General features: G+C 38.8%; 1 protein-coding gene across 6 annotated transcripts in view; it reads left to right on the top strand.

Annotated features, from left to right (window-relative positions):
- The window catches only part of mast2 (microtubule associated serine/threonine kinase 2), a 158,297-nt gene that overhangs the window by 36,038 nt on the left and 94,703 nt on the right, over positions 1-27,556 (top strand). For all 6 annotated transcript variants that reach the window (XM_017721501.2, XM_037535076.1, XM_017721492.2 and 3 more), the window contains exons 2-3: positions 2,510-2,657; positions 3,559-3,704. In XM_017721501.2, the coding sequence (XP_017576990.1) occupies positions 2,510-2,657; positions 3,559-3,704 (294 nt within the window). The remainder of the gene's footprint in view (positions 1-2,509; positions 2,658-3,558; positions 3,705-27,556) is intronic.

Genomic DNA, 27,556 nt, shown 5'->3' with positions numbered 1-27,556 from the left:
ATCAGTGGAGAAGGAAAATCTGGATGAATGAGCTTTGAAGAGAAAGAAGGATGAGTGCGTGGAAAACATCTGGCTAAGAGAAAAGCCCAGCCACAAATGAGGAACGTGATCTGGCCATAAGCAGCTTTCACTAGATCGCCATTAAGCTCCGGAATACTCGGATGAGGTAGTCAGTTAGCATTAGGTAGTTATTTCCTTATCCCAACTTGTATTTTCACTAAAGGCATGGTTTTGTAATCGCTCTGGACTTCAGCAATAAGGTAATAGCATGCCTGTTAAGGTGCTCACCATTTCTTTCTTGTTGCTCGATAGGATGTGACCACAGTGCACTTGTTTTGCTCACATAAATCATCATATAATAAATGAAAATAGTCATACTAACGGCTGGCAGTTAGGCAGTCTTTTGTCCAGTCTTTTGTCCTCTGTTAGCAAGTGACACTTATGTTCACATTATCAACAAATAACCATTTCAGTCACCTGTCTTTTGTCCCATCCTCATATGCTGCAGCAGGTGAAGTTGTCCCTGAAAATTCTCCTCTCTAACCCCTGTTTAAGGTCAGTGGCTTTCACGTGCAGTCCTGCGTGTATCTGATCCTGAGCTGATTAGCCACAGCCACTATTCCAAGACCTTAAAGCTCATGCCATAATTCCAGACCTCAAACTGGTGCTCTCCGCTGGAGCAAAACATTTCAGAATAGCTCCTGAGGCTTGGTCAGCCGTCTAGCTTTCCCCTAATAGATTATGTGGTCTGAATCCATGGGGAGAGGGGAATCCTGACCACAGTCATTGCTGGCTACCCTAAATGTGTTATTATAACTGTAAACTGAAGAGGACTAGAAACCAGCCCTCTGTTTAGTTAGAGGGAAGGAGTCTACTGGATTGAAAGTGATTAATTAAGGAAAAAAATCATTCATTAAATGGATCAGTTAATTAGTTGAATCGTCAGTGATAAGTTGGTAGTTTACATGGTGATGTGTTTTTTTAAATTCTCCTACTGGTCTCTCTTGCAGTACGAAACAGGTGATGGACCCATGTATATGGATTTTTTTGGCACAAATATTTTAAAGGCTTCCTTGTTTACCTTTCTTCAGTAAAGTATTTTGCAATCTTTGAAATGATATGCATGGTTTGTTAGTGTTCGTTTAAGCTGATTTTTATTCTTTTGCCTTTCTTTCAAAACCGGTTATTAGATTAATAGTCCTAATCGCTGTATTACTTGAATAGTAATATAGTCTGTAGTGACAGCGCTCGGCGGGAGAAGGTGGCACGCTGGCACGTTTTACATGGAATATCTGTGTCAAAGAGAGGAGAATTGTGTTTAAATTGTGGAAAGCAAGAGGCTAATATTTGACGCATGTGTAAGGTGAGGAGGCAGGGATTTGTTTGCACTGTGGCTCAGTGGCGGAAATGTTCTTGGAGCGCTTTTGTGCGCTGGAGCAGTTTTAGGAGCGCTTTGTGTCCCACACAGGCCGTCCAGATGTTCTGGAATCTACTGCCTCCACAGAGAGGATGTCAGTGGTCCGTTTTTCAACCTCACTGTGGAAGAACACAGAGTCTCACTGGAAACATAAAGCATTTCACATGTGTTATGAAGCCCAGAGCTATTTTGCCACTTAACTGAAGTGCGATTGTCTTGACTGGTTTTGTAATTCTTTTTAATGATTTGATTCAACAGAGGTCACATTGTTTGTTTGTCCTTATTTAACTTAGAAGTGCTGTGATGGTTTCATGGTGGCTGCATTTTGCTCAAACAAGTTGTTACTCATAGTGCGAGTTTGCAGGGGGAGGAGGGCGTTAACATGTATTGTTACCATTTCCCATGGTTTGGATTGTAATTTCTATAATTATTTGGTATGCTATGCAAGTGCTTCAGCTGTTTAATATCACACAACTGCTGTAGACAGACTCTTTGAGGGGCTTGAGCTAAAGTAACTGTGTCTGTTTTCCCTTTCTTTCACCACCCTCTTTCCCTATGATGTGTTCTCAGATGTTTGTTTTGTATGTTTTCTCCAGTGTTTGTACTTCTCTGTCTTCCTTTACACTTTAAATGGGGTTTCATGTGCCCAACTGTTAGGGGTGTAATAATCCAAAAAAGCCATAGTTTGATTCTATATGACACGGTGACTTCTCAATTTTTTTGAGTCCCGTGTTGATTGATTTGCATCTTTAATCGGACTTGCCCTCAACAGACTCTCTACCCAGACTCGAGATTTAAGACTCTCTTTAAATTTCAGCTTGAGGGAAATAAAGGTCAAGACCCTGACCATGGTCCAAAAGTTAACACTACCACAAGCTAACATTGTAGTTACAGTACTACCCATATGAAATGCTGTGATACAATTTGATACAGTATGATGCACTGTATTATTACTCCTTACCCTCTATGTATCTGATATATCTAATCAGGCCTAACAAAAGTTACTGGCCTATTTTGTTCGGGTCCATTTTCTTTTAAACATTTCAAAATTTTTGTCTCTTTCTGTCTGTCTGTCTCTCTTTATTTCTGTAGAAGGAGGCAGTGGTGCACCCTCCCCTGCTCTTTCGGAAGCTGAGTAACCCTGACCTGTCCCCTGCCGCAGGAAAGACCAAACTGCAGCGGCAGCTCAGCCAGGATGACAGTAGAGCCCGTCGCAGCAGCATGGCCAGTGGCCTCACTGGTAAGACGCTTGCACTTCCGCTGAAACAATGATTCATGGTTCAGTGATTTTGCTTGACTGATTCTTGTTTCAGAGGGTGTCTCCTGTCAGTGAATGAATTAAGTGTTGCCTTGGCTTGTGGTCGTGCTCTTCATGTGTATTCGAGTAGAAGATTAGCTACACTCACGCTGTGGTTGAAAGCACAGCTTTCAAGCAGCCATATACTCTTGCTCTCACACTGAAAAATAAAGTGAAAGCTTCAGTGGAACTAAATTGTGGAAAATCAGTAAACAAGTCAAAAACAATCCTGCAGAAAAATAACACAGTATAAAAATCTGGCTGCATGCCCGCCAGAAGACTGACTGGATTATGCTTGAAGCTGTTAGCAGGACAGCAATCTAAATCCACATAAAAATGGTTCACTGACCACAGAGTCAAGATTTTGCCAGCTGAACTAAAGCTGTTAAAAATCTTTTTGGTGAGCTAAAGATGAGTGTGAGGCAAGGACACAGTATTCTGAAAGGATCTGCAAACTCAAAGACTATGTAAAAGTTTTAATTCTCCTAGTTAGTAGTTACGAATCCTGTATAGGGATCAAACTTAAAAATGACCTCTTTCTGCAAATTTTTGTTTGCTGACTTTTATATTGGGGGAAAAATTTAAAATTAAGCTAATACACAGTAATTGTTTTTAACATGTGTAGACAGCTGCAGAGGATGTGTACTTCTGACACAGAAAATCACCAAAGCATGTAATACAGCCAAGCTCTTACATATGTCCTTATTGACCTTCATCTTGTTAAAGCCTCAGTCTCAGAGAAGTGCACTGAAATCTCTGTCCGTCTCCTGCGACAGTACAGAACTGTAATACACTATGGTGTTTTAGCTTAGCTCACTCTGATTTTTGTGTGCAATTATCTTAGGGAAGCAGCTCTTACCGCTGTCCAGCAGCATGCACAGTGGAGTGAGTCAGCTGGCCTGGCAGCAGCAATCTGGAGAGCCCAATAACCTTGTGCGCATGAGGAGCCAGTCTTTAGGCCAGTCCGCCCCCTCTCTCACTGCAGGACTGGTGAGTGTTTTCAAAAAGGATCAAATGCACACAAAAATCCCCCCCTCCCTCTTTTCTCTTTTAATTCTGTCACACAGAAACACATACACAGGCTATTGTGGAAAGACATGATTACAAAATGTACATTTATACGTGGACAGTTCACTGGTTCTTCATAAAGCAACAGCAAAGCACAAAATGCTCCGTCACTTCTAAAAGATAAATTATACACTGCCCCATAATAAAATGTCATATTCAGTACTTCTTCTAACATTTATATTTGGTCTTTCGTTCACTGTGCTTTAGTATTGCGTAATTGGCACTTTTGTCTTTGTGGTCCCAGTGCTTGTAAAGGACGCTGTATGTATATGCCTGCATAGATTTGTGTTGTAAACACTGTTCTTATTAAAAGGTTATCTGAATTGTTGTGTGGTCTTAGGTGGGCTTCTAGTTTCTTGTGGGAAATCTTTTCTCACAGCAGCTTAGAATAGGATAATCATTTCATCATAGAATAGCTAATCATTTTGAAAATAAGAATGCTAAGGAATTATTTTAAGGGATGCACTGATATTGAATTATGTCCTGATGCCAGTATCAAGTATTTTTCATTTATGTATCTGCCAATGCTAATACATAAGCGTTTATAATATGTAGGAACTGGGACTACGTCCACCTTGATTAGTATCACAGAGACATATAGTATTTATTTCTGTAGGGTGACAAATCGAGTAAAATGAATAAAATGTAGATATAATAACACAGCAACCCTCCTAAATGTTCTGCTCTTCCAGTAAATACATCAGTTAATGTCATTTCGAAATATCAGTCAAATCTAAATCTATTTATGCGATGTGTATCATTTTCTCTACGCAATTAGCTGCTGATACCGACATGATTTTGATATCCTTGTTTGTCACTAATGGTTTTATCCAGTTAACTTGGTTATAGATTGAAATGCTTTACGCTGATGCCCTGTCCAAAAATATTCATAAACCCCTTTTAATTTGTTAATTTAGCTACTTTAAGGTGCACTCATTCCTGACACTTATTAAAGTGCAGTCACAGAGCTTGTATAATCTCTGTAGAAAAGCACTGGCAATACAAAGAGCATCTGTGCAGATGCTCTGGAGCACCTGCACAGAAGCCTAAAATCACCAGGACCAGTGCCAAGCAGCTTGAGGGATGTAAAGCCCTCCAGCATTGGGCTGTGGAGTAATGAAATTAAGTTATCTTGAGTGATGAAGCACCATCAGGTATCTTTTAGAAGTAGTTAACATCCAGCATCCAACATTAGTACCTGACCTCAGTAATGCTCTTATAGATGAATGCAATCAAATCCTCACAGCAGTGTTCCAACATCTAGTATAAAGCCTTCCCAGAACAGTATAGGCTGTTACTATAGCAAAGGGGTGGTAACAGGCAAACTCCCTGTTGATGTCCCTTAATTTCAAAAGAAACATTGGTTGAGGTGATGTCTTCAAACATTGGACATATAGTGTGGCTTTAATTTGAGATCTTGGAGTGAGTTTCAGACTGTGTAGATAATAACAAGGCATGTGTCTTTGTAGATCACTGGCGCCTTTCTGCAACATATTTCTCTGCTGCAACACATAATAGTAATCAGGTGATGAGAAGCTTCAGGTGAATTAAAGCATGGAGGGAGAACGCTGAACCCTTCAGTGCTGGGATTCTCCTGTAAAGTGGTTTTACTATATGCAGTGTAGCTCTTGCTGAGGCTGTGTGTGTGTATGTGAGTGAGACTGTGTGACATAGTAAACAGTGAGCTGTACTATGCAGCGGATTATCATGCAGTGTATGCATGTCTATGTTGCACAAACTGGCTCAACATCTACCCCTACTGGTTGTATCTGGTACTGCAGAGTAAAGAGTGTACTCATCAGTAGTGCTCCTAAAAGGACTGGATGTGTGAAAGTCCGCTGTGGTCCCTGGGACAAATATTCTTAGTTCTAGAGCATGTAATGTTTTGAAATCAGCTTTAAATGTTTTGGTGGAAGTAAATGGGTTTAATTTATCATTTTTTGTGACCCCCCCCCAAAAAAAAAAACTTTTGTTAGCGTTCGCATTGTTGTCTAGTGTTCAATTTGATCTTGTTTTTCTACTTGAGGTTCTCTTAGAACATTTTGTATGGTTTTATCTCTCAAGCAGTTCATTTTTAGGGGACTATGTTCCAACTTCCCTTTTGTCCTTTCAAATTAAATAGAATGTTTTTTGTTACTCTACATTTTAAGACTTGTCTATGTAATTGGCCTCATTTTTGCTCCGCTGCCCTGCGCTGTGCTTCAATCAAAAAGAAGTTCATCACTAAGACACTCTTTATAACTGCGCTATAGATCAATGGGGCTCAAATGCTGAAAGCAGAATAGATTCATACTGACTTAATAGTAGTTTTGAAATGGACTATAATTGCAGCTTAATGTTTACATACCACATTAAAATCATAGATATCAATCATAGAGTCCCAATAACAGTCATTTTTTAATCTGACAGTTTTTCCTGTTGTAACAATGTGTGCATGTTTGAAAAATATTTCACTTCCAAAATTTGTAAGAAATGAAATGTATTAGTCTTGTTATAGTGCAAGGAAGACTAAATACAATTTCAGAGATAATTAGGCTGTTTTTTTGTTACATTTCATTAGTAATCTCATGCCTTGTTTATTGTGATTACCTGCATCTTCCTGATTAGAATTAATCTACAATTCACACTATGCTATGAAATAATTTGACAAACATATATATATATATATATATGTTTTTATAAGGTTTTTAATTTATTCATAACCCTGAATCTATATATAATATTAAAAAGTATAGTAGAAAAAAGGCAGTAAAGTAGAAAAAAATGGCAGAAAAAACACCAAACAGTCATTTAAGGTCATGTGGCATGTGTGCTGTGTCTTTTAAGCAAGTACCACTAGGTGGCAGTATGTTTTGCTTTATGGCTCACACTGAGCTGCTGCACTGTACTGTGCAGGTGAGTTGAAACTGCACATAAAGCTGAGTACAAGTGTTTCATTCAAGTGTTTCATTCAAATCCATAGTCCTTAGTTCATGAGGAGTACAATAGACTGACTAGTTGAAGTGTTTATTATTATGTCAGCACCCATTAAAATGCTCCTTGCCACTGAAAGAGAAGCAACCTTGATCAGAGTAATTGCTGATTGCCTGGCTTTGTGTATCATGAATAAGAGATTTGCTAATGGGTTCTTTATTTATTAACTGCAGTGGCTTTTGAAATTGTCCAGGCTTTTGTGATAAATATAACTATTTTGAAAACGTTGGTACATCTTGTACATTTGGAATTTCATCAAAGATTTGCTAGTCATGGTAACTTGCATCATCATATATCACAGTATACTTTTCTGAGCATTTCATACACATCAGTGCTTAAACATCACTGCCCAACAGCATGTTTAATTACAAAGAATGGAAAAAGTACAGGGTGATTGACTCGAAAGAGGCCTTGAATGTTCTGTAATAACTCTCGTTGGACAAAGCAAGCGAACAAAAGAACATGCAGTGTGTTCCTCAGTATGTGGCGCTTCGAACAAGCTGGGATGCCCCTGTGTTGGAGTGGTGACGTAGGCGCCGGACAGCCATTGCGATCTCCATTTGCCACGTCTGGGTGCATAACCCTGTACCCCTTCGTGTGGCTGGCAGAAAACTAAATTCAGCGTCTCACACAGTGCAACTGATTACACATACATCAAGGTATGTAGCGTATATTTTTTTTTTTTCCCAGATCACTTCATCCACTACAAGTTACAACAGAATATTCAGGGCCTCTTTTAAGTGAATTTCCCTGTATAATTAGCATAAGTGTGGCATAAGTAGTCGTTTAAAAAAAAAAAAAGGCAGTTTAGTGCAATATAGCATGTGAACAAAAATTGTACTATTCATAATTTCACATTTTGCACTACAGATGCTTTTTGTCAAAAAATCTGGAAAAAAAACATTGTGTTCTGGAAAAATGTGTTAAAGTGCTGTTATATTTTTCATGCCGTAGCAGCCACTACTTCTAATGATAAAACAGAAACGCATAATAATGTTCCACAGGCTGATGTTTTGTTTTGAAAGCTTTTAGAATAAAGGGGTTAATGTTATGTTAGCTGACAAGAGGTTGCAAATGCTGTGTTTGATGGAAAATATTTCCATTATTTCCTCAGTACATAAACATAGTTTACTGTGTCTCTTATGGACAAGTTTATTACATGTTTCCTCTTGTTACCTCAGAACGCCTGGCTGTTCTGCCCCTTCTGCTGGCAAACATACAGTGCATCTTTGAAAAAGATTATGTCTTACTTCTTTTTTTATATATAATGTGAAGACAGTGGCCTTTTATTAGGCTGTGACTATTACTTAATGGTAAGACAGCTGAGGATCTTTTGAAGTTTAGTAGGGCTGTATGGTATATTGTTAGTTAATCATTATTGCGGTATTTGCCTTTGCAAAACCTGCAGATCAACCCTCTTTTTACACTGGGTGCATATTGTGTTTCAGTGGGTGTTTTGATGAATTAAGGGCTTCATGTGATGAAAAAAACATTTTCACCACTGGATTTTCAGTATATTGTGAGACGTATCACAATCACATTAGAAATGTTACTACAATAGTAGTATTTTGTTGGTTATGCAGCTCTACTATTCAGCATAATGGAAAATCCCAGTCTGGTGTTTGACACTGGTCAGTGTCAGCAGGAATGACCTGTTGTTGGCTTGCAGTGTGGTGGACATTCTAATCCCCTGACCCAGCCCAGGCTGTGAGGGCAGCCGGAGCCCCTGCAGCTGAGCTTTAATGTCTGTGGAGTGGGAGAGAGGCTGGGACGCACACACGAGGACCACACAGGGCAGGCAGATGGTGTTTACGGTCCAGCCCGAGTCATGGAGCCTTGGGTTGTCTGCATGGTGTGTGACCAGGTTTCTGTGCAAGTAATGTCCTGCCTCAACCTGGTAACTGGGACTTTGGAGGCTGAGGAGAGTTGGCAGAGTTGGGTAGAGTAGTGTAAACACCTGCTCAAGTAGAAGTGTTGTTACTTGAATAAAATAATGACTCGAGTAGTCTAGCGAAAAATAACTTGGGTAAAAAGCTGCTCTAAAAATTCCTGTAGCTCGCCGTAGAATTACAGTGGAACCTCTTCGTATATCCAGCATCTATCAGCACAGAAGCTGAAGTTTGTTAGGTGCTGTTCTTCTCCATTTTGGATTCTTTTGGTATGAAATAAAATAATAAAGCTCAAAAAAGAGGGTGAACTAGAACAAAGCAACCCAGATAGTGTCACATAAAGAACAAAATAAAATGAAACTCTAAAGAAAACTAGTATAGAAATGTAAGAAATAAGTAAACAGTAGATTAGCTTTTTCATGAATACAACAAGCAAATAAGAGTATAATCATTTATAAAATACTCATCAATTTCCTTAACATAATGTACATGTAACTGTAGCTGCACGTGTACATGGAACAAGTTTTCTTTAACAACCTTTTATTGTTTTTCTCACACACCTGCACAAACAAACAAGGCAGAGGAGGGGGATTGCAACAATCAAAAATATGTCATAACTAATGTGCTGCTGGGAAGAACCTACATGACATTTCTGGGCAGTGTTATGTCCTTCTGCTATTGTGTACATACAGTTCTATACTAAAATTTGATCACGCCTGGTCAAGTTACACATTTTGTTGGAGTGAAAAGAAGTTTACACCATAGCTGCGAGGAACAAATGTATATATGATATATTCCTGCAATTTTAATAGACAATTATTATTTATTTACTGAATTTAGCATATTGAGTGCACACATCACATTTTATGTATTTTTCAGATATGTTAAATTTAGCAAATAAATAATAATAGTACAGTAACATTTACAGAAGTATGTAATTTAAGCTTAGCATGCATAAAATTATTGGTTCACAGTCCTGGTCCTGAAGTGCTACTGCCTTGCAAATTTTAGAGTTTCCTCTGGTCCTTGTCACACTTGAATCAACTAATCTACTAACATTTGGATGTGTTAGAACTGGGAAAACACTATAACATTCAGAGCAGTGGGACTGGCCAAGACTGAGACCTAGTGCTCTATACAGCTATGAGTAGAGCATTTACATGGACTATGGTGCTGATACAGTGTTTTCGCATTCAATTTGGCTGGCATGGGGAGAAACCCCCACTCTTTTTTGCCTGTAGGGGTCATACTGTATTAAAGAGGATATTCTCTGGGGAAACTTTTGCCTAAGGTTCATCCCAATTTATGCAGGATGTTCATGCAGAGAGAGAAACTCAAATATTATTATTTGATTGATACTTTAAATTCATTTGAAACAGGATGTTGATGAGTTGAGAGGGAATGTCTGTGTCATTAACATATTTAGAAATTTGCATCTGATTTGCATTTGGGCTAGGGAAAAAGGGAAAGGTTGCTTTGGAACAAGAATAGAAACATTATTCTTTTCCATCTTCTATCCACTGCCTTTTGTTTTTCTCCTCTTACCCTTGTTATTAAAATTCGCTGGCCAGTTTCAGGCATCCTTAAAAGTTTAAGAAATGACAACAGTAGCAGCAAAACTGACATTTATTTAATTCCTTCCATGTGTTTTAACTGTTTTGTTTTTGTTCATTAAATGAATCACTAATTCAAGCCTTTGGAGTGTGTATTCAGGCATTTTGTGAACACTGCCACACACAGATGTATTGATTCAGTGAGCCCATCTACCATGCACACACAGTTCATTCTTTGTCACTTTAGTCTTTTGAAGGAGCAGTGCAGCTGGCTCTGTGTGGAGGCTGAGCCAATTAAATTGAGCCACTTCAGTCTCAGACAAGCCTCAAATGCAAATTTAGTGCTTTTAAAATGCACTTAAATGGTTAATGCTGAACACTTGTTTGTTGTTATGGATGATGCATGAGAGACAGTGTAGAATGCCTAAGTGCATTATATTTGGGCCAGACTGTAGAAAAAGTGTTTTTCAGCTGTATATAATTAGCTTTGATGTTAAGTGGCCTGATTAAAGGAAAAATCCAGTCCAGTCATGAAATTTCCTCGCTGCTAAATATTCCATAGTCAACTGTCAGTGGTATTATAACAAAGTGGAAGCAATTGGGGACAACAGCAACTCGGCCACGTAGTTGTAGGCCATGCAAATTGACAGTGCATTGTCGGTGGATGCTGAGGCGCATAGCGCACAGAGATGGCCAACTTTTTGCAGAGTCAATCGCTACAGACCTCCAAACTTCATGTGCCCTTCACATCAGCTAAAGAACAGTGCGTAGAGAGTTTCATGGAATGGGTTTCCATGGCCAAGTAGCTGCATCCAACACTTAGATCATCAAGCGTAATGCAGAGCATCGAATGCAGTGGTGTAAAGCGCCGCCACTGGACTCTAGAGTGATGAATCATGCTTCTCCATCTGGCAATCCAATGGATGACTCTGGGTTTGGCGGTTGCCAGGAGAGCAGTACTTGTCTGACTGCATTGTGCAAATTGTAAGGTTTGGTGGAGGGGGTATTATGGTGTGGGGTTGTTTATCAGGCTCGGCCCCTTTGTTTCAGTGAGAGGAACTCTTAATGCTTCAGCAGACCAAGAGATTTTGGACAATTTCATGCTCCCAGCTTTGTGGGAACAGTTTGGGGATGGCCCCTTCCTGTTCCAACATGACTGCGCACCAGTGCGCATAGCAAGGTCCATAAAGACATGGATGAGCCAGTTTGGTGTGGAAGAACTTGACTGGCCTGCACAGTCCTGACCTCAACCGGATCATCTTTGGGATGAATTAGAGGGGAGACTGTGAGCCAGGCCTTCTCGTTCAACATCAGTGTCTGACCTTACAAATGCGCATAAACACACTCCTAAAACCCTGTGTGAAGCCTTTCCATAAGAGTTGAAGCTGTTATAGCTGCAAAGGGTGGACCGACATCATATTAAACCCTCTGGATTAAAAATCGGATCTCACTCAATTTCTTATGTGTGTGAAGGCAGAAGGCCGAATACTTTTGGCAATATAGTGTATATCAGTATGTCAGGAATAGAAACAGCCTGTTTAATTCTACAAAATAAAGATGTAAATGTAAAAATGAATGATTGATTGTTTTCTGTACATAAAATAAAAAAGTTAAAATATGGCTTCTTTAAAAGAATTAAAGAAGCCGTATTTTATTATGGCTTGTTTTGCTAAAATATGGTGCACTATTTCAACCTGAGAATTGAGATTCTTTGATTTTCAAGTCAATCTGTAATTTGCATGGGCTCAAGGAATGAAATGTGTAAAGTACAGTTTAAGAAGTTTTAAAAATAGAGGAAACTGTCCTGGCAGCAGCTAGTGTTCATAATTTATCTCAAAAAGAGGACATACGTTTTTAGTCTCACCTGGTGTCAGATACTGAGGATAGCTACACTTGGCCCAGAAACTGCATATTGCATTTAGGGTATGAGAGAGTTGCTGTCTGTCAGACCAAATTTGGTGTTTTCTTCGAGTGTCAGTAGTAGATCCTTTTCAGTAAGACAGGTTCTTCTAGTCATATGAGGAAGTGTAACAGTACACTAGACCTTTCTGTAATGAATGAAGATATGTTTTTTAAGAGCAGGCTACATTGAATGTGACATTTTATACAATCTCTTTCTCATCTTCCCCAGGCCATTTGGATGTTGTTATTATAAATGTCATGTCTAGACATGCCATTCACATGTGGTAGATGGGGTCTTCTAACTTGTTTAGAGGCCACATGTTCCTCTTTGTGCAAAGCCCAAAACATCATAAATATGTGGTAGCACTGCTAACCCTTGTATTGCAGCATGTTTTTGGGCGTTTCATATCCTCTTTTGGATTGGCTGAGTGGGCAGAATTCAACATACACACATCTCGTATTCGGCTCACCCCTCTCATTGTCCTCTTCAAAATTCGCTATTTAATTTGAGTTGAGTATATGCACCATGTCCATCATCTTTGCCTGGTGTATGCTGACTGCATGTTTTCCATTTTATTACTGATGGCTCATGCAGACCTCCCTGAGTTTGTGTCCATTATGGTAATTTTTTGATGGAATCTGAACGGCATATGGGCTACAGAAGGAACCAGAACAGCACTGAAGACGGAATCAGATGAGATGCTTGACTTGAGAAAAAAAAATAATTACACACACACACACACACACACACACACACTATATATACACAACATCATATTTTCCCTAACAACTTCAACTCTAGTTTAGGCGTGTGTTTATGGGAATTTTTGACCATTCTTACACAATGGTCAAACCCAGAGTCATTCATCAGATTGCTAGATGGAGAAGCGTGATTCGTCACTCCAGAGAACATGTCTCCACTGCCAGTGGCGGCACTTTATATCACTGCCTTCGACGCTTTGCGTTGCGCTTGGTGATGTAAGGCTTGGATGCAGCTGCTCAGCCATGGAAACCCATTCCATAAAGCTCTCTACGCATTGTTCTTGAGCTAATCTGAAGACCACATGAAGTTTGGGGGTTGTAGTGATTGACTCTGCAGAACGTTGGCCACCTCTTTGTGCTATGCGCCTCAGCATCCACTGACCCTGATCTGTCATTTTATATGGCCTACCACTTTGTGGCTGAGTTGCTGTCGTTCCCAATCACTTCCGAAATTTCATGACTGGATGCCAAGGTGCTTAAACACCTGTGGCCATGGAAGTGATTGGAAAACCACATTTGGAGCATGCAGGAGAAAAACAAAGCACAGCATTACTTATTGCTCCTGGCAACTAATTTTCAAGAAATAATTGGCTAATGTCTTCTGCGTTGTTTGTTCACTTTTGTAGTTCCATATGGACTGTGCACAATAACACTGCCTGTAGACTTCAGTATGCTAGATGCTCTGTCCTCAAAGAAACCTTTGTCCTCGTTATTTTGGAACCGTCTGATTGAATGAAGGGATTTTGATTCATTCAGCTATGGAGACCTTGATTTAACACTTTTCCTCTTTGCCTTGGAGGGTCTTTCTAATGGTGAGCTTCTGATGACCGACTGACAGCATTCAGACATTCGTTAGCTGTGCAATAGTGTTCACTAAATGGAAGCAAAGCCTGGCGCGTGCATACCAACGGACATCTACCCTTTCTTTGTTTACAGTAATCTAGTAATGTCAGGGCAGAGTTATAAGATGAAAAAGAGCGGTCACATAATGGAAGGCTCTTACACTTGATGGTTGACTTGTATGGCACTGAAAATCCTTACGCTCAATGACTTGGATCGGTGAGTGAATACTTTTGAAAATTGTGTGTGTGTGTGTGTGTGTGTGTGTGTGTGTGTGTGCATAACTTACTATTATTACTAGTAATATATAATATATTATTACTACATATTATTGTACTATTACTTTTTCCCAGTGTACATTTGTTTACTTTTATCTTCTTATCAGTATAATCCATTTCTCATGCTTTCTTTGCATTCGCTTGCTACAGTTAATATCTAGTTTTCGTCGTCATTTGTCTAAGCTGTGACCTTTTGAGATTCATACGAAGGCAGGATTCAGACTTTAATTGGACAGAATGTCTTCTCAGCTGCCAGCGCCATTACTGTCTATGTAATGAGCATATTCTTGGACGTTCACTTAGCCTGTCAGCGGTCTCAGGGGCACACACACGAATAGTACCACTCCAGCAGTTTTCCTGAAAACATGGTTGTCAAACTGAAACTATCCAAACGTGTATAGCCTGTTGTGACTCATAAAGCTTTATTGGATTAAATGAAATCCTTTTTGCTTGATTCTACTTAGCCAGCCCTGTTCTTGTCAAATGATCCAATTCAAATTCAGTTAATCACCTGGGTCTCAGTGAACCCCTATTACAAGGTCTCTTTTCTTCCTTGTGGTGAGATCCTCCTTGCCAGGGTCCACACAGCAATTAAGATGCATATTAAAAATGAAAGGCTCCTGCTTGATTTGAGTGCACATTTGGAGCATGCAGGAGAAAAACAAAGCACAGCATTACTTATTGCTCCTGGCAACTAATTTTCAAGAAATAATTGGCTAATGTCTTCTGCGTTGTTTGTTCACTTTTGCAGTTCCATATGGACTGTGCACAATAACACTGCCTGTAGACTTCAGTATGCTAGATGCTCTGTCCTCAAGGAAACTTGTTTCTTTAGTTGTTGCTTAATTTCTGCTATTTTGGAACCGTCTGATTGAATGAAGGGATTTTGATTTATTCAGCTATGGAGACCTTGATTTAACACTTTTCCTCTTTGCCTTGGAGGGTCTTTCTAATGGTGAGCCTCTGATGACCGACTGACAGCATTCAGACATTCGTTAGCTGTGCAATAGTGTTCACTAAATGGAAGCAAAGCCTGGCGCGTGCATACCAACAGACATCTACCCTTTCTTTGTTTTCAGTAATCTAGTAATGTCAGGGCAGAGTTATAAGATGAAAAAGAGCGGTCACATAATGGAAGGCTCTTGCACTTGATGGTTGACTTGTGGGGCACTGAAAATCCTTATGCTGAGGTGTAATTTCTCAAAATGTCCTAGTGGAACTGTCGGGAGGGTGGATTAAATAAATTATATGGCACACAAGGACTAAAACTACATATTTTATGTGCATTTTTATCATGGAAAATAGATGAAAGAGAGATGCAAAAGGAATCATTTGGAGATCAGTGATCGTCATTATGAAAAGACAACCTTGTATATATATTTCATATCTCTTGCCAGTGGTGGTATTTCACTGTGAGCACACTTACCAAAGTATTTTATGCATCTAACACTATGATTTGACATGGTTGGATGGTGATTTTCCTACTTTATGCTTCTAGTTTACTGTGGGGGGGAAAGTGCTGTATGATTTGTATTTCTTATATGCCTGAAAGCTCCAGTGGTGATTTATCAAATGGATTGAGAAGAATGATCTGTGGAATAGATAGCACTGCTTCTTCAACTTATTTTTAAGTCTCTTGGCAGATCCTTTTTCCAATATTGTTCTATGTCTAAAGCAGTAAGACTGTTCCACAGCATACAATATAGAATAGTTGAACATTGCCAGACAAGTTCTCGGTTTGATTGCATGGCTGGAGCATAGTAGACAAGTTAATGTTTACAGCTGCTGTCGTTATAAAGTTTCTACAAGCCATTTGATGACCCTTCCTTGTTCACTTGCGACTGGACACTGGACAGAATTTTCCACATGTCTTGGAGATTCAGTGATTTGTTTGCGACCTTCAGGGGTGGTCATAGCTCAGTAGATCAGGAATGACTGCGCTATCTGTAGTGGTGTTCTCTTTTCATGTTCCAGAGCCCCATCTTTGTGTGGAATATTGTTGCAATGGATTGTTTCTTTTTCTGTTGCATGTGCTTCATAATAGATGAGACAGCGCTCTGCGTCTGCCCTGATGAGTGCCCACTTTACTAGGCAAGCCTCTCATGTTAAAACTGCTCCATTTTCAGCAACGAAGTCCTTGAACACATTTGGAGCTGCTTTTATAGAGTCTATTGATGTTATTGAGACCAGTTGCATCTTTTTGGGAATCAGTACCCTGGCTAACAATCATAGCTACATCTTTGTTATTAACGTAGAATTGTTTTCTTTAAGTTGAAGACCTGAAAACTTTTTATAACAACATAATTTGAACTATATTGTATTCAGTGCATTTGTGAAATGACCATATTAGGCAGCTGATGAGCAGTCAGTGTACCTTACAAGTGCAGGGGTACAAGTGGCAGTTCATTCTTTCATATATTAGCTTAATAATAAAATAATAATAGTAATTAGCTTATTTTAAATATTATCTTGCTGAAAATGCATTATCCTTTTTGTTTTAAATTACAGTGAAAAAAATTAAGTAGATATGTTCATCCAACTACTGAATCAATCAGTGAACTATTCTACAGTGTACTGAGAAGTTACACTTTTCATGTTTTATGTTGCCATAGTAATCGCAGTATATCTGTTATTTACCACCACTGTTTTGATTAAAATGATCATTACAAGAGTGGCTATGCAAGAATAGTACCAAATAGGCAGTAACAACATTGTAAACATAAGTATGGTTGAAAAGAAATGCTGTTGTTAAAATATCTTTGTTTAATTTCCAGGCATATTAGAATGATCCAGTTATACTCAGCAGGAAGTTTTTCATACAAGAATAAATTGGAGTTGTAGTTCAGTGTTGTCTGTTGTACCACATACTTTGATAAATTAAATATTAGTTACAACACAAGAAGTTACTATATTGATTGATACTATATATTGACTATATTAATCCTTTATTACTTTGATTAATTGGTTAATGATACTATTTTGGTATGATTCAAAATATTTGTAAAACTGTATAGCTATTTGCACTATAATGGAATATGGACAGCTTTTCACATACTTTAGAAGATTTTTTTGTGCTCTACTTATGTCTAAATTTGTCAGAATTGCTTGTCTGAAATTGTATTTTGAGATGTGCTGTGCATGGACTTATTAACCAAAGTTGAGTTTGAAGTTTTGTCACTGAAGGCAACTTGACTCATTTTGGAGAAAAGACTAAACTTTACTTGGACTTGAAACAAGAGAGCAAAATGATTCACAAAAACATACATGTACACACATGCCTGCATACTCCCGTCATGTGTTTTTCCTATGTCATCCATCTTCTTTCAGTGGCTGTGCTCTGGTTTTTTTCAATCTCTCTTCAGTCAGAGCTGTGGCAGTGCTGACGTGGGGTCACCTCAACTTTACTGGAGTTCTATTCTGCCTTCATACTACCCTCCCTCTCAGATGAGATCTATTTCTTCACCTAACGCAGGCAGGGACAAAAGCCATGCGGGGTTGCCTTGGAAACTGTCAGCACCATTATGAATGTGTGTTGTCTGTTTTTAAATGGATTCACTTTGCTTTTTTTCTCCCTTTGTTGCTTCCTGCATCAGTTACAATCAATGGCAGGATTTGTTTTGGTTTGAATTTGCTGTTTTGTGAGGTTTTTGTATGAAGAAATGCTAAGGCATCTTGGAAACTCAGAGATATATCGCTCTTATAGTCTAAGTCTGTCTGTGTCTCAGTATGTCTCAAAATAATAAAGACTTTTTTTCATAGTCCGATTATTTAGACCAGTGCATTCCATTGCACAACCACAGATCCTAAGAATGAACTTACATTTTGTACTAATTTATAATGGGAAGTAAATGTGAATACAGATAAGCACAATAAGAGCCTCATGTTGCAGCCATGCTATTAAATACTGTGTTTTCTAAACGGGGTTCCCCCAGCAAAGAATAAACTTGTGGTGTCTGCCTGTTGTAGAAACTAATGACATGCTTAATAGAACTCTAAAAATTATGCTCTGTTTTTCTTCCGCTTTATTATGAACATTCCATGTTTTTTCTAAAGCCGGCAAAATAATCCTATTCTTTTTTTTTTTTTCTTTCTTTCTTTTCCCTCCAGCACTTCCACTGACAGTAGACAGTATTAAGCCATCCTTCATGGCAGTCCGCAAAGAAATGCTTGAAATTCTAGAAAGAAGTTGCCATCATGGTGGTAACGTTACAGTTACACTTGGTGAAGCTCGATGATATCAGATTTAAGGCAATTAATTCGGTCTGACCAAACAGTGGTTTTGTTATTACAGGCAGATATTTGTGAATCTGTAAAGGATCTACTCTGCCTCAGCCATTGGATTTGCATGTTTTGTTTGTTTGTTTTTTTCCCCCTGATGTGTCAAAATGTAAAATGCTGTGTCCAGGGGCACCAAACAGTTGGCAGTGAAGACCCCAGAAACAGTTTTTAATTTGCCTCATTACTAGCATTTGCGCATCAGATTTCCATTACTGGAATAATGCTTATTTCTGTTAGAGCATCAATGAAATTGACAGTCTTAGGTTACCTTTAAGCTTGCGACTGTATATATTCACATATTATCATTCACTTAGACATAGACAATTAAAGCTTGAAACAAACGTTTCAGTTTTGAATGTTTGAGCCACCACTTTTTAAGTAAAATAAACGCTGTTGTTTATGTTTATAGAGACATGTTTTTGGCATGACATTAAAGGTGGTTTTAGTCAGTAGCCTAATTGCATTTAGTTACTCAGCCCCGTCCCTTTTTTTTAAAATAGAAGTACCACCCCCGGGATGGCTGGTAATAATTATCGTGACCCCCCCCAACTCTTGCACTTTCTGGAACATTGCTGCTAACACTGTGTTTACACTGTTTTACTACCTCAGTAACTGCTGTGTTTATGTACGTCATCTGACTGTTCACGCATCACAGCATGTTGAATATCTCTGCACCTTATTCCCACTACCCATGTCCAGAAATGTGTGCTGTCGGTGCTGCACTGTCCTGTCTGTTTACTGTGTCTGTCTGTTTAATTTATCGTATTTATTATATTGTGTCTAGCTCAAAATTTTTTGTTTTGCACACTATGTCTGCACGTTCGCACATTGTCCTTTTTGTTCCTTGTTGATCCGTGTTGTTCCTGGAGGAACATAATTTCAGTCCACTGTGTACTTTTACATAGACGGAATGACAATAAAAGCCTCTTGACTTGTGAAGTTAGCTACTTTTAATCTCATGTTCATGGATTTGCAGTTTGGCTATACAGCAGTTTGATTCTATATCAAGAAACTTTCATGTTTTTAGGCTCTATTTTTGCCTTTTATCTTGCTGACTAGCTAAGGATCAAGTCAACATGTACCTCATTGAACTCTCTGCTCTTTTAAAATGAGACACATAAATCAATTATACATTTAAAAGGCTTGACCCAGACATAGCTCTGGCAGTAAGATAGTCTAGCACCTTCTGATAAGATGTTTTTAGACAGTGAGTGCTGGGCTACTTGCTGGATCTGTGATTGAACTTATGTGGTGATTGAGGCAAGCTGGAATCTGCTGGAGAGGAGTCTGTGGCGTTCTCTTAATTAGCAGACGCAGTTTCAGTCTTTCTGTTCTGTGACACAGCTTCCTTACCAGGTCTGTGAGGCACTCCATAACACACTGTCTAAAAAGACACACATGTGACTCTACTGGGATAGATCTGTCGAGACAGTGTGATATTTGTTATTTGCACATTAAGGACTGTGTGCATTTCCATTTTGCACCGTAAGTGCTGGCTTTTACTGCTTCAGTGATGTCCTATTTAACCAAGTCTGTTGCTTTTACCTTTTTGAACAGTTGCTTCTGTAAAGTCTAGTTTTTTAATGACACTACTGATGAGCCAAGTGGTGTGGAGACTCATGCACTCAGGCATTCTAATCATCTAAAAAAAACAAAAAATTGTAGGCGCTTGCAGATCGACTTAACCATTCGTGATTAAAGTTAAGGCTACTACACACTGGATGCATCACGTAGTGTCAAAGTTCTAAACTATTGTTTTTAATGAAGGCGCGCTCACCAGAACTGATGCTCAGTGATTCTGAGCGCTGCTTAGTTTCTCATCGCATCACAATGCGCCTCTCAGCTTTTTTCCGTACTACATTAAATTAAGACAACAGAAAACTGTAATAGATCACATGTGGCTTGAAATTTACGGTCAGCCTTTTAGATTTAAACAAATGCTAGTTGACTCTTTTCCTCTTATCCTCTACCTCACTGAAAATTTTAAGGTGGGAAAAAAATACATCTGCAGTTTGTGGCTAAAATGCTCCGGTAGCTTCAAACCTTTGCTGTTCAAATGATGTCAAAAAGTATACTTTGGCATGTTGTAAATGAGACCCAAGTCACTTTGATCAGTCCAGTGTTTGTATAGTCCAGATTGTAATGCAGCAGCAAGCCTGAGCATCGTTTGCTGCTTCTTTATTTGGCCGTTCCAGAGTTTCTTATCCTGCTTCTCCTTCCTTCTGATCATGACCACAAATTCTGTGGTGTGATTGTCTGCGTTGTATTGATTGCTTCATTTGTGGTTTCCTATTACCTGCTTTTTTTAAGGGGTCATTAGACAAGCTGTGCAATATAATGCTGCCAGTACATCATTGGCCTGCACAAGAAGCTTTGGTATTGATTACACTTGCAGTCAGTAATATTTACTGCTTTTCATACACGGCTTCTGTGCTATTTACAGGCTGCCTCGTTTTCTGGTCTTTGTGTGTTTAAGGCATTCCACTGAACTTCTAAGCTGCATTGGAAGTTTTAACTTTTGTTTCTGTTTACATTTTCCTGACACAGCCATTATTTGTTTGCTGACACATCATGCTTTCTCAAGAATTAACTCTCTTTTGTGTATTGTAGCTCAGTACAGAGCTGAATAACAGCTTTGCTCAGACAACTCATGGAAGCCATGTGGTAGTTCACCTTCAACTGTCATCTGTGCACTCTTTATCCTGGATTTACTTCAGACTGGACAGAGGCTATTTTTCCCCTTTAGTGTAAGCTAAAGCTAAGCTAAATATGCAGGTTTTTTTGCCATGTTTGGCACAAAGGGATTTTGCCTGTCATTGAGCTTTCAACTCTGCTGTCTGTATCTTCAGCCTATCTGCATTTCTCTGTCAGAATTTCCTTAGAGTGAAAGAGGACAGCATTGACAGCTGACTGATGGATGTGGTTGTGCTGTCCGTGGCATGAATGTCATGCTATATTTATCAATCGTGTCTGAGACTTTATATAACCAATTAAAAAGCTCTAGGTGGTTTATCCTGTTATTTGCTTGAATCATATTTCCACTAGGCTGAAACTAAGAGTGTTCTTGAATCAGAAAGACAGATTAAGACACAAGGGACACAGGCACAGAGAATGTTCACGTACATTGATTGTTAACATTTTTTTTTTTCAGTTATCTGGCGGACTGAGAAATGACAAGAATTTTATTTTTCTTCCCTGATTTCCAGGAACAAAAGTGTTCTTACATTTAATTCTTCATCCATTCCAAAAAGTCCAGTCACAGAAAAAAGTGTCCAGCAGTCTGGGGTTTTGAAGATTGCGTATTAGGAGTGTTCAGCACTTCTGCTTGTACTTGTATTTTCAACAGACTACTGATATTAGTAATCTATCAGCATTCTCATAACCTGATTATACTTATACTCGAAGTGAAACTTGGTATTGAATTTTTCGATAAGTGCTGTATTTTTTAACAAATGCCAGGTTTTTATTGACCATTTTTTCTATGCTTTTAATGAGACTTCATTTAGAACTGGTTAGTGTTGAGAACAAACAAGAGATAAAAGAAATGACTGTAGAGATTTGCTGTAATATTGCTAGAGCTCTTATGGCAAACATCAATTTCTCTTGAAAAAAAAATGGAAAATAAACCTTTAGTACGCTTCTTTATGAATAATGTAAGTGTCTGTTTTTGGGCATCTTAGTGTTTGGTGATCATGACTGATGATGTTTGGTGGAGGTGTTTTCACACAAATGGTCACAAATGGACAGGCCTGCATAAAGAAAGTTTGATAGGTACTCACCAAACAAGGTAGCTGTGAAAGCACCCCAAGCTCACCGGTCTCTGACTGCCTATCGCCTAACTCTCTGTATTGTGTGTTCACGGCTGCATGGAGTCAAGCTGATGCTTAATTTAGTCTTCCTTATATTGTTTAGAAATTAAAAAAAGTTGATTTTACAATCTTACTTATTATGAAGTTATTATTTTTTTGGCTGTTTTGCATATACTTACTAGCCCAGTACAAACTACTGCCTCCCTCTGAGTCTAGGCCTGTGGACCACTAAAAGGTGTGGCCCAGCAGTTGAGAAACACTGGCACAGTGGACAGGATTACCTTTTTGTTTATTTGTTGTTGTTTTTACTCCCTCTTTTCAAGACACCCAGTTCAGCATCAACTGTGTGCCCCACATTGCCGTAATTAAGTAAGGCTTGTGGAATGTAACAGAAGCAGGCAAGCACCCACCGTTTGGCAGTCACAGATTTGTATTTCCCTTGTTTTTAAAATGTTTTGCACAGCGTTTAAGAGAGAATTGTTCACAGCTGTAGTTACTTGAAGTCAGCATATGCATTGTTAGTCAAAAATGTCTCATAGTTGGAACTGGAATTATCACCCCTAACTTACTTTCTAGTCCTAGCCTGAACAATGTTCAGATGAACATTAGAAGATAGCTGAAGCTTTTATGTAAGGATGACTGACATTTATCTACATATCACCATGGTGGGTCATATCTTGATGTTCTGTGCAGGTAAATGAGGGCTATGAGTCAGAAAGACTGCCTTGTTTGCTTTATCAGAAAGGGATGAGCTGGCATTACATGGCTTTTAGGATGGCAAGAAAACCTATATATTCTGTCACCAAATGCTGGTTACATACATGGTATGGCAAAGAACAAAATTTTCTGTCTTCACTAGTGGTATGATAAAGAAGTGGTAAGGAGATGTGTGTGCTGCTGCAAAGTATTTTGACATGTACTGTTGTTTGTGTAAATCAGGCAGAGTCCCAACTAGTCAAATAACAACTCTTGTTAATGATATATTCCCCATATCATGGGTCAAGAACATATGGCTATTCTACTGCCCTTTTGCGGCTCCACAGCAGAATTAGATTTTTAGGTAAAAATATTGTAATAAAGTACTGTATAATATAATGTAATATAATATAATAAAGCTATGCTGATTACAATAAACAGTCTTAAACACTGGAGATATGTAACTGCTAATTCACCCTTTAGCCCTGAGGATTGGTGCGCAGACTTCTGGTCACACAGCAACACGGACTACAAACCTGCCTAGCTAGTAGCTAAAGAAAATGGAGAAAGAGATTTACAATGGTAATCTGGAGACTTTTGCACTTACTTGGGTTTAAAAGCACTTCAGCTGGTTTCCTGATGGGTTTAATTTTCAACTAGAAACGGTCAAAAAAAAGTAGCTAAAAAGTCAGAAAGCTGAAGTAAACTTCTTATTTGCCAGCTTCTTGTACGAATTTTCCTGTTCCACCTCAAATGGTGAAGCAGTTACATTCTGGCACCTCAGCCACCATTTAAGGTGGGACAGGGAAACTAGAACAAGAAGCTGGCGAAGAAGAAGCTGACTAGAGTCTCAATGTGGAGAAACTCTACTTTTGCAGAACAGTTTCTCGACTGAGATGTGAGAAAAGCTGCAATAGCAGACCCTAAAGGTTAAAGCAAATTAAATCTGTGTTTTCATTTACTTTATACTTTTAGCCTATACTTGTACATCAGCATGTACTGAGACATATTTATAGCCAAGAAAGTAAAATGGACATAAAATGTTCTGGTTTCCAAGGTGGTTTGATTTTTGTTGCAAAGACCAAATGACTCTTCGTAACATTTAGGTCGCTGACCCCTGCCATTTCGTATGTTTGCCAGCACTACACCATTTTATTTTGGGCTGATGCTTGCTTAGCACTTTGTCAACCCCTCTAAGTGAATCTGTTTTTATTTTATTTTATTGATTATGCTTGTGCCAGTTTTCTCCACTGCTGCAATCTAGCAAGTGCACAATGAATTAGGTATTACAGCCTGCCTCTGCATGCTTCTGTTAAATACCCTCTGTAGTTAGAGCCCCAGTGCCTGCAGAGCTCTGTGATCCTGAGGATATGAAGTATATGCCTTACCACAAGCCTGTGTGAGGCATTACAAGAGATACTAACGTAAACAGGTAACCATGTCTTTTCTTGTGTTGTCAAGTTTTTTAAATTAATCTGTATACAAAGGTGTGTATCTTGTATTTAAATATACATTAAACACATTTATTAAAATACACTGATCAGGCTTAACATTACTATACTCCACTTACTATATAGGTGCACTTTTGTAGTTCTACAATTATAGATTGTAGTCCATCTGTTTCTCGGCCCCCTTTTACCCTGTTTTTTTTTTTTTTTTAGTGGTCAGGACCCTCATGGACCCTCTCAGAGCAGGTACTATTTGGGTGGTGGATCATTCTCAGCGCTGCAGTAACACTGATGTGGTGGTGGTGTGTTAGTGTGTGTTGTGTGTATACAGAAATACAAAGCTTGGAAACAAGAATCTTGGCTTGAAAATGAATGCTCCCAGTTTTCTCTGCACATTTTTAACATTGTTTAGTCATTGTCTGCCTGTGCAGCCTACACATGCATGGCACACTGGTAGGCATCAACTGCAGAGCCAGGATCAGCTACTGTAGCCCAGTAAATACATCTCTGTAATAAAATCAGTATGATACATTTCAAATATCTGGTGTGTGCAGAAATTCCCTCTTAAGTTGCAGCATTAAGTTCACAAATCACATCCACAAAACATTTGCCCTTATTAAAAATATACTGCAAAGGCAAGTAAACTTGGTGAAAGAATTACATGAGGTCTTGGAAAGCTATAACATAGTGAATGAAGTTAAAGTTAGAATGGAGGTCAGTTTATTCCAGTTCACCTTGTACCTCTCTGAGGCTCTTTTTGGGTTAATTTTTAGCTTCTTAAATTCTCATGTCTTTAAATTAAGTGTTTGCTTTCATTTGGCATATGTATTAAATAGATGCTAATAAACAGCAGTTGAGCACTCACTCACTCACTCACTCACTCACTCACTCACACACTCACACACTCACTCACACACTCACACTCACACACACTCACACTCACACTCACACTCACACACACACACACACACACACACACACACACACATTTATTTTAGTTCTGATGGCTCTGTGACAGCGTGCTTGTTCTTTGAATTGAGAGAGATGTTTTCTTGCCAGAGGGAGCACCTAATTCATTTTCATACAGTCTCCCTGAGGTGAGTGTTTATTTATGGGGTCGGCCACAAATTTGCGGTGGCGTGCCAGACTTATTGTCCTCATTTCTGCTCTCAAGTTTGCTTTTATCTTGCTCTACCTCTTTCATTACCCATCCTGCAGCTGCTGAAATGATATCACTCTTTTGATGCTGTTTTCATGTTAGTGTGAACTAGACTCAGATAGGCCTATTATTTTTGCAGTCTAAAAGTGAAAAATAATGTGGAAAGGGATTGGGTTAGTATGTGTTTTTATGGTGTGTAAACAATAATTTTGCCCATGGAGACAGGAAGTTCAAGCTGTTTTAGTTTAGGATTTCGCTGAATCCTTATGTACGTTATCTCCCGTTGGATTGAATAGTGAAACTTGTTCTTAAGTCCCCCAAGGTTTAACCTTTTGTCATGTCCATGTCAATTGCGGGCATTGTCTAGCGTAGTCTACCGAAGACACCATAGGTAATGCTTTAAAAACATTGAAAAATAGTATTTGAGCAGTAGCACATTCCATCATAGCTATGCTGTCATAGCCCAGTGAGTAGCTGGGCTTCAGCCTGGTTTGCTATGGATGATTTGAAGGGTTAAACTAGGAAAACGTGGGGTGCAAGCAGTATGTGAGCAATGTAGTGATATCGATAATGTGGTAAGTTACATCACAATACGCTTTTCTGAGTGTATCATAAATATCATCAGTATCTTGTTGATATTGTTGATATAAACAACTACTACCTATATACGTGTGTGTGTGTATCCATTGCATACCAAAATTGCTTTTGTCATGCATCAGCTTTTCATGGCAAAGTGTGCCTGCCTGACATGAGAATCACAAGAGTCCCTGTGTCTGGTTTACTTAGGTAACCTAGCCCTGCTGTTTGTAATTGAGGGAGATGGGTGAAAGGCATTTGGTTGACAGCCTTTGTCCAATTATTATAATTAAATTCTCTTTATTTGACCTCTTTTATTTTATCCTTAACTGGTGAGTGGCTGCTTGAACACCAATTTTGCACTCATCTCACTGATAAAGGTGTTAAAAATTGTGATCCCACTCTGTTCTTGGATGGCTTCATTTTTCTCTTTTTGTGTCCCCTTTATGTTTACAGATATGGTAAGCATTAATCTGTCCTCCACTGTTAAGTAGCTTAACTGAGTAGTGCCATTAAATGTTTACATCTCTTTGTGGTTGGACTACTATTGGACTTGTCTACTTTGTCTCTCTGGATGCATAAATCAGCTAGCCTGTGCTAGCTGTGGCTAAAAATAATGTGCCTGGTGTTCCTCATCCCTCAGACCTGTCTGATTTTGATAAAAGTGAAGGAAGGCTCTTTCCAAGAGAATATGCTCCATTCTAACAGTGGTTGGGGCACACTGATAAGTGTATTCGGCTCCTTAGTGCGCTGATGAGATAAAGTTCTATTCTCAGACTGCAGTCATTTGTGAGGTGTGACATGTTATTGTGCAGTTCGGTCTTGAGTCCTAAGATTGGCTGTTGACTCTGAGTCTTAAATGTATATATTTGACGTATCTTTGTTTATTTAATTCACAGTCAAAATCACAAGTGTTAAGTTTTCAGCGGATCTTTCTAAGATTTGATATAACATAAGCTGCTTGCATAAGCAGGGGGAAGCCAAACGGAAGTAAGTGAAAAACTGAAGTTAAAAAAATATTAAAAGATGCAAAAATAAATGCAGCTCTTAACAACCTTGCAAAACCTGTAAATTCACTTTCAACTGTCACCAGCAGCAAATCAGTACGCTAAGGAGAGAAAATAGACAGAAGAAAATTTGCAAACCAAACAAAGAAGCTGCTGGTGTTCTCAGCTGATCTACCAGGCCTCGTCCAGGCCTCAACATCACTGAATGTATTTAGGAATGCTTAGCTCACGAGAAACAGAAAATTCAACCAACTTCAAGACTGAACTTTGGAGGTGTGGAAAAATATCCTTGCAGATTTCTTTAGAAAACCAAAGTAAGTCTGCCAAAAAGAAAATAAACTCTAATGAAGATTTAGGGTGGACTCACCAAATACTGAGAAAATATGCATTTTGTTTTTCTTTTTTTCGCCGAAGACACTGCCTGAAAAATGACCTTTTGACCTTTTCAGTAATGGTTTTTGACAGCGACAGAAATTTAAGCAAACCTTATTGCTACATATTTTAATTAACTAAATGTTGCCCCTTTGCACTTAAAATCCTGCAGGCCTCTTTGTCTGTCAGCATTTGGTTTATGACCCTGTAATGAGGGAATTGTTTAATTCCC

Source organism: Pygocentrus nattereri, chromosome 26 (genome assembly GCF_015220715.1).
Source record: "Pygocentrus nattereri isolate fPygNat1 chromosome 26, fPygNat1.pri, whole genome shotgun sequence".
NCBI classification, from domain to species: Eukaryota; Metazoa; Chordata; class Actinopteri; order Characiformes; family Serrasalmidae; genus Pygocentrus; species Pygocentrus nattereri.
The sequence above is the reverse complement of the archived record's forward strand: the minus strand, read 5'-3'. Positions and strand labels throughout refer to the sequence as shown.